The 16,891-nt window shown below is 35.8% G+C and overlaps 1 protein-coding gene across 1 annotated transcript in view; it reads left to right on the plus strand.

Annotated features, from left to right (window-relative positions):
• Positions 1 to 8,850, plus strand: part of LOC133564052 (F-BAR and double SH3 domains protein 2-like) — a 98,233-nt gene extending 89,383 nt beyond the window's left edge. The window contains exons 14-16 of the mRNA XM_061918133.1: positions 3,704 to 3,896; positions 3,960 to 4,051; positions 8,014 to 8,850. Of these exons, the coding sequence (XP_061774117.1) occupies positions 3,704 to 3,896; positions 3,960 to 4,051; positions 8,014 to 8,106 (378 nt within the window). The 3' untranslated portion in view covers positions 8,107 to 8,850. The remainder of the gene's footprint in view (positions 1 to 3,703; positions 3,897 to 3,959; positions 4,052 to 8,013) is intronic.
• Positions 8,851 to 16,891: the final 8,041 nt, after the last annotated feature.

Consider the following 16,891-nt stretch of genomic DNA (forward strand, 5'->3'; position numbering starts at 1 on the left):
AATATGGCAATATCGCGAAATGATCAAATATGACACAGAATGGACCTGCTATCCCCGTTTAAATAAAAAAAAAACTAATTTCAGTAGGCCTTTAAGTTGTTCAACAGTCCGGGGGTCTCCATTGTGGTATTTTAGGTCTGGACTACAGGCAGGCCAGTCTAGTACCGGCACTCTTTTACTACGAAGCCACGCTGTTGTAACACGTGGCTTGGCATTGTCTTGCTGAAATAAGCAGGGGCGTCCATGATAACGTTGCTTGGATGGCAACACATGTTGCTCCAAAACCTGTATGGACCTTTCAGCATCAATGGTGCCTTCACAGATGTGTAAGTTACCCAGGCCTTTGGGCACTAATACACTCCCATACCATCACAGATGCTGCCTATTCAACTTTGCGCCTAGAACAATCCGGATGGTTCTTGTCCTCTTTGGTCCGGGGGACACGACGTCCACAGTTTCCAAAAAGCAATTTGAAGTGTGGACTTGTCAGACCACAGAACACTTTTCCACTTTGCATCAGTCCATCTTAAATGAACTCGGGGCCCAGCGAAGCCGGCAGCGTTTCTGGGTGTTGTTGATAAATGCCTTTCGCTTTGCATCGTAGAGTTTTAACTTGCACTTACAGACGTAGCAATGGACTGTAGTTACTGACAGTGTCTCTCCCCCCCCACCCCCCACCCCCTCACCCCTCTGCGTTCACATGCAGGAATTGTGTATTGAAAAGTCCCATTCTTCAGTTCCCAGCATCTATTGTGTGTGGAAAAAGTGTCTTATCCAAGTGCAGCACTGAGTTTACACTTCCTGCTGTGCCACTCGGCTTCCTCCGTGCTTGGTTCTGTCAGCGAGGCGTTCACTGACACCTCGTGTTCCTTGGAGTTGACTTGATGAAAACAAAACTGCCTCTCTAATCTCTAATCCCCCCCCCCCCCCATTGAGCAACAGGAAGGATACGGCCTCTCCCTTCCCAGATGCTTGGAGACATAATAAGTCCAAATAACACTTTTGAGTCATGCGTCCAGCACTTCCTGTCTTCGCTAATTATGAGGCAATTGTAATAATCAGGGGCGTTCAAAGTTTGTACATTGAAAATCAAAGCAAGCAGGGGCCATTATGATATTTTTCCTTTTCAAAACCACTGTATACAAAAAGTATTTGGCCCTTTGCCATTCCTAACCCATAGGGTTCAATATGATGTGGGTCCACCTTTTGCAGCTATTACAGCTTCAACTCATCTGTGAAGGCTGTCCACAAGGTTGCGGAATGCGTTTATAGGTATTTTCAACCATTATTTTAAAAGTGCATTGGGGAGCTCACACACTGACATTGGTGGAGAAGACCTGGCTCTCAGTCTCCGTTCTAATTCATCCCAAAGGTGTTTTATCAGGTTCAGGTCAGGACTCTGTGCAAGCCAGTCAAGTTCATCCATGTCTTCATGGACCTTGCTTTGTGCACTGGTCCACAGTCATGTTGGACGAGGAAGGAGCTCGCTCTAAACTGTTCCCACAAGGTTGGGAGCATGGGATTGTCTAAAATATTTTGGTATCCTGGAGCATTCAAAGTTCCTTTTACTGGAACTAAGGGGCTAAGCCCAACTCCTAAAAACATGGTTGGCCAAATACTTTTGGCAATATACTGTATATATTTTTAAGTGTGGGTGGCACTGGGAGCAGGTGGGTAGAGTGTCTTGCCCAAGGACACAACGGCAGCGACTAGGATGGTGGAAGTGGGGTTCGAACCTGGAACCCTCAAGTTATTGGCACGGGCCCTCTACCAACCGAGCTACTCGGTCGGTCGGTCGGTCGGTCGGTCGGTCGGTGAATTATATTTATATAGCGCTTCTCTCTAGTGACTCAAAGCGCTTTACATATTGAAAGCCAATATCTAAGTTCCATTTAACCGAGCTACTCGGTCGGTGAATTATATTTATATAGCGCTTCTCTCTAGTGACTCAAAGCGCTTTTACATATTGAAAGCCAATATCTAAGTTCCATTTAACCGAGCTACTCGGTCGGTCGGTCGGTCGGTCGGTCGGTGAATTATATTTATATAGCGCTTCTCTCTAGTGACTCAAAGCGCTTTTACATATTGAAAGCCAATATCTAAGTTCCATTTAACCGAGCTACTCGGTCGGTCGGTCGGTCGGTCGGTCGGGTCGGTCGGTCGGTCGGTCGGTCGGTCGGTCGGTGAATTATATTTATATAGCGCTTCTCTCTAGTGACTCAAAGCGCTTTTACATATTGAAAGCCAATATCTAAGTTCCATTTAACCGAGCTACTCGGTCGGTCGGTCGGTCGGTCGGTCGGTCGGTGAATTATATTTATATAGCGCTTCTCTCTAGTGACTCAAAGCGCTTTTACATATTGAAAGCCAATATCTAAGTTCCATTTAACCGAGCTACTCGGTCGGTCGGTCGGTCGGTCGGTGAATTATATTTATATAGCGCTTCTCTCTAGTGACTCAAAGCGCTTTTACATTTTGAAAGCCAATATCTAAGTTCCATTTAACCGAGCTACTCGGTCGGTCGGTCGGTGAATTATATTTATATAGCGCTTCTCTCTAGTGACTCAAAGCGCTTTTACATATTGAAAGCCAATATCTAAGTTCCATTTAACCGAGCTACTCGGTCGGTCGGTCGGTCGGTGAATTATATTTATATAGTGCTTCTCTCTAGTGACTCAAAGCGCTTTTACATATTGAAAGCCAATATCTAAGTTCCATTTAACCGAGCTACTCGGTCGGTCGGTCGGTCGGTCGGTCGGTCGGTGAATTATATTTATATAGCGCTTCTCTCTAGTGACTCAAAGCGCTTTTACATATTGAAAGCCAATATCTAAGTTCCATTTAACCGAGCTACTCGGTCGGTCGGTCGGTCGGTCGGTGAATTATATTTATATAGCGCTTCTCTCTAGTGACTCAAAGCACTTTTACATATTGAAAGCCAATATCCAAGTTCAATTTAAAGCAGTGTGGGTGGCACTGAGAGCAGGTGGGTCAAGTGTCTTGCCCAAGGACACAACGGCAGCGACTAGGATGGTGGAAGTGGGGTTCGAACCTGGAACCCTCAAGTTATTGGCACGGCCCCTCTACCAACCGAGCTACTCGGTCGGTCGGTCGGTCGGTCGGTCGGTCGGTCGGTCGGTCGGTCGGTCGGTCGGTCGGTCGGTCGGTCGGTCGGTCGGTCGGTCGGTCGGTCGGTCGGTCGGTCGGTCGGTCGGTCGGTCGGTCGGTCGGTCGGTCGGTGAATTATATTTATATAGCGCTTCTCTCTAGTGACTCAAAGCGCTTTTACATATTGAAAGCCAATATCTAAGTTCCATTTAAAGCAGTGTGGGTGACACTGAGAGTAGGTGGGTCAAGTGTCTTGCCCAAGGACACAACGGCAGGAGTGGGGATCGAACCTGCAACTCTCAAGTTGCTGGCACGGCCACTCTACCAACTGAGCCCTTATCTGTTTATTATCTTTGAATATTGTGTTATTTTTCATACAATGTGTCTTATCCTAAAGTTTTTTTTTCTTTTTAAAAGGCATGTTATATGTTAAAAAAAAAAGGTGCGTAAATGACGTGTATTTAACTTATTTTAAATGGCTGATTTTGGAGTATTTAGAGTCAGGAGCTGCAGGACCAGGTCCAACTTTTGGTCCCAATTGAAGCAGTTCACTGTCACCAGTTCTTTCTCTCCAATTATTTGTTTCCTCCTGAAGGTGTCGCCCTCCACAAAGCTGCCATCCTGCCTTCCGCCTCTCCCGCTGTACGACCAGCCTCCCATCAGCCCTTTCACCAGCCCCGAGACCACCACGCCGCCGTCTCTGCCGCGCTCGCCCTCCGCCGCGCTCAACGGCGAGCACAAGCTCCCCATCCCCGCCGCCTCACACCGGACGCCGCTCACCACGCCGAGTAAGCCTCACTTCCCCTCCCGCCATGACACTTTCCGCCGTTCACCGCCACGTCTCTCTTCAGATCTAAGTTCCGGAAGGAGCCCGGTGTCGCCCGGCTTCCAGCTGCAGCCGCCCAGATGTGCGCCCGAGGGAGGCCCGGGGAAACTACGACCTGTTAGTATGCGGCCGGCATGTTTGCACACAACAATTCATGTTGACTCAACAAAGTCCACAGCATCAACAGATTACTGTCTTTTCTGGACCATAGGGCGGACCGCCGATGAATACCGTATTTCCTTGAATTGCCGCCGGGGCGCTAATTAATTTAAAACCTCTTCTCACTCCGGCGTTTACCAAAGGCATGCGGTAAATATAGGCCTGCGCTTATACATTTGAGTGTGATGTAAGGATACCATCATGAAAAGCACATTTAATTAAAAAAAACGTTATTATGGTCTTACCTTTACTTATAAATGAAGTCCATGCGCAGCTCCTTCTGATCAAAAGCATCGATAACTTGTTTATAGAAGTCTTCCTTATCTTTCTTCAGTTTTAAAAGTCTCTCTGTCTCGATGGAGATCTTCCTTTATTACCTCCTGCTTCCATTGAAAGTCCAGTTTAGAAAACTGTTTTATTTTAGATATGTAATCCTCCATGTTAAAAGTGCAAGCGAGAGGAAAAAATCAACGATCGCTGCTTGTTGTCACTTCTTCTGCAGCCGAGTAGTCGCAAGAAGGATCACTAGCGCCCTCTACCACCAGGAGGCGGGAGTCATTTGATGACTCATATTTGACACACGCAGCTACGGTATATTAATAAAACATAGCTGCTTACTGTTCTTTTTAGCATATTCAGTAGCTTGGACCTTAAATCCTACTGAATAGCTCTTAATTTGATTTCAAATGATTGAAATCAGCCTCTTCCATTTTGAAAATGATGACAGGTGAAGTGTCACTCGTGACGTGACGAGTTTGACCCGGTGGAAATTCTAGGCATATGCTAATTATTTGGAGAAACGAATTTGACCCGGCGGAAATTCTAGGCAGGCACATACTATATACCCGGCGGCAATTCAAGGAAATACGGTATAGCTCGATTGGTAGAGTGGCCGTGCCAGCAACTTGAGGGTTGCAGGTTCGATTCCCGCTTCCGCCATCCTAGTCACTGCCGTTGTGTCCTTGGGCAAGGCACTTTACCCACCTGCTCCCAGTGCCACCCACACTGGTTTAAATGTAACTTAGGTATTGGGTTTCACTATGTAAAGCGCTTTGAGTCACTAGACAAAAGCGCTATATAAATATAATTCACTTCACTAGTCTATTTTTGATCTTTTTTTCATATATAAGGCGCACTTTTTTTCTAAAAGTATAGACTTTCTTGTGGTCTACATCAGGGGTCCCCAACTAAATATGGAAAATATTGAAAAATGTTTCAAAATATTCAAAACATAAAATTTAATATTCAAAATATTCAATTTTAGAAATAATTTGGGTTATTTGAATAATTATTTTAGTTGAATAATCACAGATTTTAGTTTGGAATTAATTATGGATTAATTAATTTGGGTTTATCGATTTATTAATTTGGGTTGGCAATTCTGAAACGTCCGATTTTAAACACATTTTATAGTGAGAGTCCAGTCCATAGTGGATCTAACATAATAGTGAGAGTCCAGTCCATAGTGGATCTAACATAATAGTGAGAGTCCAGTCCATAGTGGATCTAACATTATAGTGAGAGTCCAGTCCATAGTGGATCTAACATAATAGTGTGAGAGTCCAGTCCATAGTGGATCTAACATAATAGTGAGAGTCCAGTCCATTTTGGATCCAACATAATAGTGTGACAGTCCAGTCCATAGTGGATCTAACATAATAGTGAGAGTCCAGTCCATAGTGGATCTAACATTATAGTGAGAGTCCAGTCCATAGTGGATCCAACATAATAGTGGGAGTCCAGTCCATAGTGGATCTAACATAATAGTGTGAGAGTCCAGTCCATAGTGGATCTAACTTAATAGCGAGAGTCCAGTCCATTATGGATCCAACATAATAGTGTGACAGTCCAGTCCATAGTGGATCTAACATAATAGTGAGAGTCCAGTCCATAGTGGATCTAACTTAATAGTGAGAGTCCAGTCCATAGTCGATCTAACATAATAGTGAGAGTCCAGTCCATAGTGGATCGAACATAATAGTGTGAGAGTCCAGTCCATAGTGGATCGAACATAATAGTGAGAGTCCAGTCCATAGTGGATCGAACATAATAGTGAGAGTCCAGTCCATAGTGGATCTAACATAATAGTGAGAGTCCAGTCCATAGTGGATCTAACATAATAGTGTGAGAGTCCAGTCCATAGTGGATCTAACATAATAGTGAGAGTCCAGTCCATAGTGGATCTAACATAATAGTGAGAGTCCAGTCCATAGTGGATCTAACATAATAGTGAGAGTCCAGTCCATAGTGGATCTAACATAATAGTGAGAGTCCAGTTCATAGTGGGTCTAACATAATAGTGAGAGTCCAGTCCATAGTGGATCTAACTTAATAGTGAGAGTCCAGTCCATTATGGATCCAACATAATAGTGTGACAGTCCAGTCCATAGTGGATCTAACATAATAGTGAGAGTCCAGTCCATAGTGGATGTAACATAATAGTGAGAGTCCAGTCCATAGTGGATCTAACATAATAGTGAGAGTCCAGTCCATAGTGGATCCAACATAATAGTGTGAGAGTCCAGTCCATAGTGGATCTAACATAATAGTGTGAGAATCCAGTCCATAGTGGATCTAACTTAATAGTGAGAGTCCAGTCCATAGTGGATCCAACATAATAGTGAGAGTCCAGTCCATAGTGGATCTAACGTAATAGTAAAAGTCCAGTCCATAGTGGATCTAACATAATAGTGTGAGAGTCCAGTCCATAGTGGATCTAACATAATAGTGAGAGTCCAGTCCATAGTGGATCTAACATAATAGTCCAGTCCATAGTGGATCTAACGTAATAGTGAGAGTCCAGTCCATAGTGGATCCAACATAATAGTGAGAGTCCAGTCCATAGTGGATCTAACATAATAATTTGAAAGTCCAGTCCATAGTGGATCTAACATAATAGTGAGAGTCCAGTCCATAGTGGATCTAACGTAATAGTGAGAGTCCAGTCCATTGTGGATCTAACATAATAGTGAGAGTCCAGTCCATAGTGGATCTAACATAATAGTGTAAGAGTCCAGTCCATAGTGGATCTAACATAATAGTGTGAGTCCAGTCCATACTCTTCCGATTTTCAGGTACCATATAATCTCACTAAAACACTCGTAACACAATAATCAGATAAGGGATTTTCCAGAATTATCTTAGTAAATGTGTCTAATAACATCTGAATCGCTCCCACTGCCCTCGCCTTTTTTTCCTTTTTAGTCCTTCACTCTAACTTTCCTCATCCACGAATCTTTCATCCTCGCTCAAATTAATGGTGAAATGGTCGCTTTCTCGGTCCGAATCGCTCTCGCCGCCGGTGGCCATGAATGTAAACAATGTTCAGATGTGAGGAGCTCCACAACCCGTGACGTCACACGCGCGCATCGTCTGCTACTTCCGGTACAGGCGAGGCTTTTTTTTATTAGCCATCAAAAGTTGCCAACTTTATCATCGATGTTCTCTACTAAATCCTTTCCGCAAAAATATGGCACTATGGCGAAATGATCAAGTATGACACATAGAATGGACCTGCTATCCGCGTTTAAATCAGAAACGCTCAAATTAATGGGGAAATTGTCGCTTTCTCGGTCCGAATCGCTCTAGCTGCTGGTGGCCATGATTGTAAACAATGTTCAGATGTGAGGAGCTCCACAACCCGTGACGTCACGCGCACATCGTCTGCTACTTCCGGTACAGGCAAGGCTTTTTTTATTAGCCACCAAAAGTTGCCAACTTTATCATCGATGTTCTCTACTAAATCCTTTCCGCAAAAATATGGCACTATGGCGAAATGATCAAGTATGACACATAGAATGAAGCTGCTATCCCCGTTTAAATCAGAACATCTCATTTCAGTAGGCCTTTAACTCGCCATTTTTATTAAAAAAAAGGCTTAAAGTTGCCAGGTTGAAATACTTTGCTCTCATTGGCTGCAGGTGCGTGCGGCCCCTCCTCCACCCAAGCAGCAGTCTCGACGGCAGCACGGCAAGAGCGACAAGGCGGAGGAGGTGGAGATCACGCTGGTGTGACGGACGGGCGGTCGGTCGGACCCACACCCGAAACCTCAGCCAGAACTGAACAGAACCCTCACTCTCGCTCTCCGTTATCCTCAAGTTGAGGCGGAGGAGGAGAGCAGGGCTGTCAGCGAAGGATTCTGGGTATTTGCTTCCTGATGAAGTGCAGCAGTAGCTTCTTCCCGCCGATGTTTCCGTCTCCTCTCGCCTCACCTTCTTCCAGTCTTGCCTTAAAGACCTCATCGGGCCACGCCCCCTCCAGCACGAATGGCGACGTGAGCCGTGGACGGAAGGCCGTGTAGCAGTCCAGGTCATGGGGACACTTCCTGTACACGCCCACATTCTGGACCAATCATTGCATGGGCTGGAGTAGGCCACGCCCCTTTTGACAAACACGGTGGAACCTTGAAGGTGGAACAAGTTCACAGTTTAGTTTCCATACCATCTAATATTTGGTAGTCACAAAATAATCGTCTGAAATTTTAATTTTGAACACATTTTGGATGAATTAATTCAGGTTATTTAATTAATTTCAGTTCATTTTTTTTTTTAATCACATTTTGAGCTCATTTTTTTAAAATATTCCAATTTAAACACATTTTGAATTAATTAATTTGGGTTATTTGATGAATTTTTAGAGTTAATCACGACTTCTAAATCGGAATTAATTATGGATTAATTTATTTGGGTTTATCCATTGATTAATATTGGTTGGCTATTTAGAAATGTCCAATTTTAAACACATTTTGGATTAAATTATTTGGGTTTATACATTAATTAATTAGAGTTAATCCAAATGTTACAGTTTTAACAAATTTAGAAATAATATATAAATGTTTTTTTTTTAATCAATAAGTTATTGAAAATGTATAAGTTTTCACACATTTTAAATGAATTAATTTGGGTTATTTGATGAATTTTTAGAGTTAATCACGACTTCTAAATTGGAATTAATTATGGATTAATTTATTTGGGTTTATCGATTGATTAATTTGGGTTGGCTATTCAGAAATGTCCAATTTTAAACACATTTTGGATTAAATTATTTGGGTTTATACATTAATTAATTAGAGTTAATCCAAATGTTACAATTTTAGCAAATTTAGAAATAATATATGAAGGTTTTTTTTTTTAATCAAGTTATTGAAAATGTATACATTTTAACTCATTTTAAATGAATTAATACGGGTTATTTGATTAACTAATTTCAGTTCATTAATACATTTTTTTAAATCATATTTGGAGCAAATTCAAAAAAATATTCAAATTTTAATTTTTTTAAAAATTAATTTGGGTTATTTGATTAATTATTAGATTTAAATAATCACAGATTTGAGTTTTGAATTAATTAATTCATTTGAGTTTATCCATTGATTAATATTGGTTGGCTATTCAGAAATGTCCAATTTTAAACACATTTTGGATTAAATTATTTTGGTTTATACATTAATTAATTCGAGTTAATCCAAATGTTACCATTTTAACAAATTTAGAAATAATATATGAAGGTTTTTTTTAATCCATTAGTCATAGAAAATGTATACATTTTAACACATTTTAAATGAATTAATACGGGTTATTTGATGAACTCATTTCAGTTCATTAATAATTATTTTTAAATCACATTTTGAGCAAATTTAAAAAAATATTCAAAATTAAACACAATTTAAATGAATTAATTTGGGTTATTTGATTAATTATTAGATTGAAATAATCACAGATTTGAGTTTTGAATTAATTAATTCATTTGGGTTTATCCATTGATTAATATTGGTTGGCAATTCAGAAATGTCCAATTTTAAACACATTTTGGATTAAATTATTTGGGTTTATACATTAATTAATTAGAGTTAATCCAAATGTTACAATTTTAACAAATTTAGAAATAATATATGAATGGTTTTTTTTAAATCAATAAGTTATTGAAAATGTATAAGTTTTCACACATTTTAAATGAATTAATTTGGGTTATTTGATGAATTATTAGAGTTAATCACAACTTCTAAATTTTAATTAATCATGGATTAAATTATTTGGGTTTATACATTAATTAGAGTTAATCCAAATGTTCCAATTTTAACAAATTTACAAATAAATTATGTTGTTTTTTTTATATCAATAACAGTTATTCAAAATGTATACATTTTTACACTTTTTGGATGAATTAATACAAGTTATTTGATTAATTTCAGTTAATTAATATTTGTGGGGTTTTTTTAAATCACATTTTCAGATAAATAAAAAATATACTACAATTTAAACACATTTTGAATGAATTAGTTTGGGTTATTTGATTAATTATTAGAGTTAATTAATCACAACTTTTAAGCTGAATTAATTATGGATTAATTCATTTGGATTTATCCATTGATTAATATTGGTTGGCTATTCAGAAATGTCCAATTTTCAACACATTTTGGATTAAATTATTTGGGTTTATACATTAATTAATTAGAGTTAATCCAAATATTACAATTTTAGCACATTTAGAAATAATATATGAAGGTTTTTTTTTTTAATCAAGTTATTGAAAATGTATAAATTTTAACACATTTTAAATGAATTAATACGGGTTATTTGATGAACTAATTTCAGTTCATTAATAATTTTTTTAAATCATATTTGGAGCAAATTCAAAAAAATATTCAAATTTAAAAAAATTTTAAATTAATTTGGGTTATTTGATTAATTATTAGATTTAAATAATCACAGTTTTGAATTAATTAATTCATTTGAGTTTATCCATTGATTAATATGGGTTGGCAATTCAGAAATGTCCAATTTTAAACACATTTTACATTCAATTATTTCGGTTCATATATTAATTAATTAGTGTTAATCCAAATGTTACCAATTTTAACAAATTAAAAAAATAATTGATTACGGTTATTCAGAATGTATCAATTTTAACACATTTTGGATTGATCGATTTGGGTTATTTAAATTAATAATTTGTGTTAATTATTACATTTAAAAACAATTAATTGGGTTTGTTGGTTAGTTGATATAGTTTGATTATTCAAAAATGTCCAACATTGAACTAAACTTTGATTAATTTATTTAGGTTTATGGATTAATTAATTTTAAGTAATCCAAATTTTTCAATGTTAACTCATTTTTGTTTGTTGGATTAATCAATTTAGGTTAATCAATCAATCAATCAATATTTATTTATACAGCCCCAAATCACAAATGTCTCAAAGGACTGTACAAATCATTACGACTAGAACATCCTCGGAAGAACCCACAAAAGGGCAAGGAAATACTCACACCCAGTGGGCAGGGAGAATTCACATCCAGTGGGACGCCAGTGACAATGCTGACTATGAGAAACCTTGGAGAGGACCTCAGATGTGGCCAACCCCCCCCCCTCTAGGGGACCGAAAGCAATGGATGTCGAGCGGGTCTAACATGATACTGTGAAAGTTCAATCCATAGTGGCTCCAACACAGCCGCGAGAGTTCAGTTCAAAGCGGATCCAAGACAGCAGCGAGAGTCCCGTCCACAGGAAACCATCTCAAGCGGAGGCGGATCAGCAGCGTAGAGATGTCCCCAACCGATACACAGGCGAGCGGTCCATCCTGGGTCTCGGCTCTGGACAGCCAGTACTTCATCCATGGTCATCGGACCGGACCCCCTCCACAAGGGAGAGGGGGGGGGACATAGGAGAAAGAAAAGAAGCGGCAGATCAACTGGTCTAAAAAGGAGGTCTATTTAAAGGCTAGCGTATACAGATGAGTTTTAAGCTGAGGTAGCATCTCGAACTAATCAAACCTTTCCTATCTTAACTCATTTTGGATTGATCGAGTCGGGTTATTTGAATAACTAATTCGGACCAGGACTGTAAATATTCGAACCGTACGGAAATACTTTTAAGTAACGACGTCGACGTGTTTCAAACTCAGGCTTATGTTGCGTCATTGCAATAATTCTCTTTGCTTAAAATAATAGAACGCATCTAATTGTTCCACATTCAAACTTTAAGGTTCCACTGTTTAAAAAAAAACAAATTTCTTTCCCTATTTATGGACCCTTGAAAGAAATAATATTTCTGTTGGCACCCAGAAAGTTGCCCCCCCCCCCCCCCCATCCCGCAGTATGTACTCCATGTGTATTAGTACAGTACATTACTGTGGTCTTAGGAATGTTATGTTTCATACTCTGATGTAAATATGAAGCCGCGGAGGACTGGGGGGGGGGAAAAACAAAAAAAACGAGACGAGAAAACGGAGAGGCTGGCTCCTCCCTTCTTTCCCCCGTCCAAACACCGGGTCTCGGTTAGTTTTTGCCTCGTTCCTGTGAGAATCCTGCGTGCGACCCAAGCATTAGGCGTCGATTGAAGTTATCCAGGACGAGGTGCAGTGTGCTCAAACAACCACCAGGGGGGCATCTACCAGACTGTCGACTGACTCCCAGGTGATGATTCTCAACCGACTGTTGTCATGGTGATTATGGACTTGGCAGTATTTCTGGCGCGGAGTTCGATGGATGTGTTTTTTTTTTTTTTTTTTAAATCCCTCCCCCGTAGTTCAGATCTTGACAATCCGCGTGTTTGCTGCTGGTTTATAGAAGAAAGACAGCTGGAGTTTCCCTTTCTTATCACACTTCCTGCCAGCCTTCAAGCACCTTGCCAAAGGGCAGCGTAGCACTTTTATTTATTTCCCCCCGCAAAGTGCTTCCACTTAGCGTCCAAGATTTCCTGCCTCGTTTTTTTTTTGGTTTCGTTTCACTTTATCGAACGCAGAAACGGTGTGTGTGTGTGTGTGTGTGTGTGTGTGTGTGTGTGTGTGCCGGAGGAAAAAAAATTCAGTAAAGAACGCACTTTTTTTTTTTAAACTTTCAGTTTGTTTACGCCAGAGTGATTGTTGAATTCTATTCACTGGAAATTGTCTTGCCGAGCATTTACACGCCATGGGGTTTTGAACATTACATGTGTGAATGTCCAAACATTCACACATGTAAAAATCTTCACCCCAAAAAATCATCCAGTTATTATTATTATTATTATTATTATGATTGTGTGAATGCCCAAGCATTTACACATGTAAGAATCTTCACTTAAAATAATCATCTATTTATTATTCTTATTATTTTCATTATTATATAATTGTGTGAATGTCCAAGCATTCACACATATATAAGAATTTACACCCAAAAAATCTATTTATTCTTATTCTTATTATATAATTGTTAGAATGTCCAAACATTCACACATGTAAAAATATTCACCCCCAAAAAATCATCCAGTTATTATTATGATTGTGTGAATGTCCAAGCATTTACACATGTAAGAATATTCACCTAAAAAATAATCTATTTATTATTATTATTATTATTATATAATTGTTAGAATGTCCAAACATTCACACATGTAAAAATATTCACCCCCAAAAAATCATCCAGTTATTATTATGATTGTGTGAATGTCCAAGCATTTACACATGTAAGAATATTCACCTAAAAAATAATCTATTTATTATTATTATTATTATTATATAATTGTTAGAATGTCCAAACATTCACACATGTAAAAATATTCACCCCCAAAAAATCATCCAGTTATTATTGTTATTATTATGATTGTGTGAATGTCCAAGCATTTACACATGTAAGAATCTTCACCTAAAAAATAATCTATTTATCATTATTATTATTATTATTATTATAATATAATTGTTAGAATGTCCAAACATTCACACATGTAAAAATATTCACCCCCAAAAAATCATCCAGTTATTATTATGATTGTGTGAATGTCCAAGCATTTACACGTGTAAGAATCTTCACCTAAAAAATAATCTATTTATTATTATTATTATTATTATATAATTGTTAGAATGTCCAAACATTCACACATGTAAAAATATTCACCCCCAAAAAATCATTCAGTTATTATTATAATTGTGTGAATGTTCAAGCATTTACACATGTAAGAATCTTCTCCTAAAAAATAATCTATTTATTATTATTATTATTATTATATAATTGTGTGAATGTCCAAGCATTCACACATATATAAAAATTCACACCCCAAAAAAACTATGTATTATTATTATTATATAATTGTATGAATGTCCAAACATTCACACATGAAAGAATCTTCACCCAAAAAAATCATCCAGTTATTATTATTATTATTATATAATTGTGTGAATGTCCAAGCATTCACACATATAGAAAAATTTACACCCCCAAAAAACTATTTATTATTATTATATAATTGTATGAATGTCCAAACATTCACACAGGAAATAATCTTCACCAAAAAAAAATCATCTAGTTATTATTATTATTATTATATGATTGTGTGAATGTCCAAGCATTCACACATATATAAGAATTTACTTCCCAAAAAATATATTTATTATTATTATTATTATTATTATATAATTGTATGAATGTCCAAACATTCACACATGTAAGAATCTACCATAAAATCATCTTATTATTATTATTATTATTATATAATTATATGATATATGTTTTTATGGTAGTTTCTTATATGTGTGAATGTTTGGACATTTGCACAAATAAATAATAATAAATAGATTATTTTTCGAGTTTAGAATCTTATATGTGTGAATGCTTGGACATTCACAAATAAGATTCTTCCATTAAATCATGTATTTATTATTATTATTATTATTATTATATAACTTTGTGAATGTCCAAACATTCACCTATAAGATTCTACCATAAAATCATCCTTTTATTATTGTTATAATTATATCATTTTTGAATGTTTGGACATTCATACATATAACATTTGTCACCCAAAAAAGTAATCCTGTGACTATTATTATTATTATTATTATTGTTATTATTATTATTATTAAAGTGTGTGGATGTCCAAACATTATCACATATAAGATTAATCACCCCAAAAAATCATGTATTTATTATTATTATTATTATTTAATTGTGTGGTTGTCCAAACATTCACACATGTAAGAATCTTCACCAAAACTCATCCATTGATTATTATTATTATTATTATAAGCATTCACACTATACGATTCTAACATAAAATAATATATTTATTATCATTATTATTACATAATTGTGTGAATGTCCAAGCATTCACACATAGAATATTCTACCATAAAATCATCTATTTTTTATTATTATTATTATTATTATTATTATATAATTGTGTGAATGTCCAAGCATTCACACATAAGATTTTACCATAAAACATGTATTTATTATTATTATCATTATTATATAATTGTGTGAATGTCCAAACATTCACACATATAAGATTCTTCTAAAAAAAGTCATCTATTTATTATCATTATTATTTAATCTTGTGAATGTCCAAGCATTCACACATATAAGATTCTTCACCCAAAAAATGTGTAATTATTATTATTGTTATCATTATATAATTGTGTGAATGTCCAAACAATCACACATATAAGATTCTTCTAAAAAAAAAAGTCACCTATTTATTATCATTATTATTTAATCGTGTGAATATCCAAGCATTCACACATATAAGATTCTTCACCCAAAAAATGTGTAATTATTATTGTTATCATTATATAATTGTGTGAATGTCCAAACAATCACACATATAAGATTCTTCTAAAAAAAAGTCACCTATTTATTATCATTATTATTTAATCGTGTGAATGTCCAAGCATTCACACATATAAGATTCTTCACCAGAAAATTATGTAATTATTATTTTCGTTATCATTATATAATTGTGAGTCCAAACATTCACACATTTAAGATTCTAAACCAAATATCCTCTATTTATTATAATTTTTATTATTATTATATAATTGTGTGAATGTCCAAACATTCACACATATAAGATTCTACACCAAAAAAATTTATTTATTATCATTATTTAAATATGTAAATGTCCAAACATTCACACATGTAAGAATCTACCATACAATCATATATTTATTATTATTATTATTTAATTGTGTAAATGTCCAAACATTCACACATATAAGAACCTACCATAAAATTATATATTTAATATTATTATTATTATTATCATTAGTATTATTATTATTATTATATAAATGTGTGAATGTCCAAACATTCACACATATATGAATTTACCATAATATCATATATTTATTATTATTATTATATAATTGTGTGAATGTCCAAACATTCACACATATCAGATTCTACGCCAAAAAATTTTATTTATTTATTATTATTATTATCATTATTTAAATGTGTAAATGTCCAAACATTCACACATGTAAGAATCTACCGTACAATCATATATTTATTATTATTACTATTATTTAATTGTGTAAATGTCCAAACATTCACACATATCAGAACCTACCATAAAATTATATATTTAATATTAATATTATTATTATCATTATTATTTTTATTATTATATAAATGTGTGAATGTCCAAACATTCACACATATATGAATTTACCATAATATCATATATTTATTATTATTATTATATAATTGTGTGAATGTCCAAACATTCACACATATCAGATTCTACACCAAAAAATTGTATTTATTTATTATTATTATTATTATTATTATTATTATTATTATTTAAATGTGTAAATGTCCAAACATTCACACATATAAGAATCTACCATACAATCATATATTTATTATTATTATTATTTAATTGTGTAAATGTCCAAACATTCACACATATCAGAACCTACCATAAAATTATATATTTAATATTAATATTATTATCATTATTATTATTATTATATAAATGTGTGAATGTCCAAACATTCACACATATATGAATTTACCATAATATCATATATTTATTATTATTATTATA

The sequence above is a fragment of the Nerophis ophidion genome, linkage group LG13 (genome assembly GCF_033978795.1).
Source record: "Nerophis ophidion isolate RoL-2023_Sa linkage group LG13, RoL_Noph_v1.0, whole genome shotgun sequence".
Taxonomy (NCBI): Eukaryota; Metazoa; Chordata; class Actinopteri; order Syngnathiformes; family Syngnathidae; genus Nerophis; species Nerophis ophidion.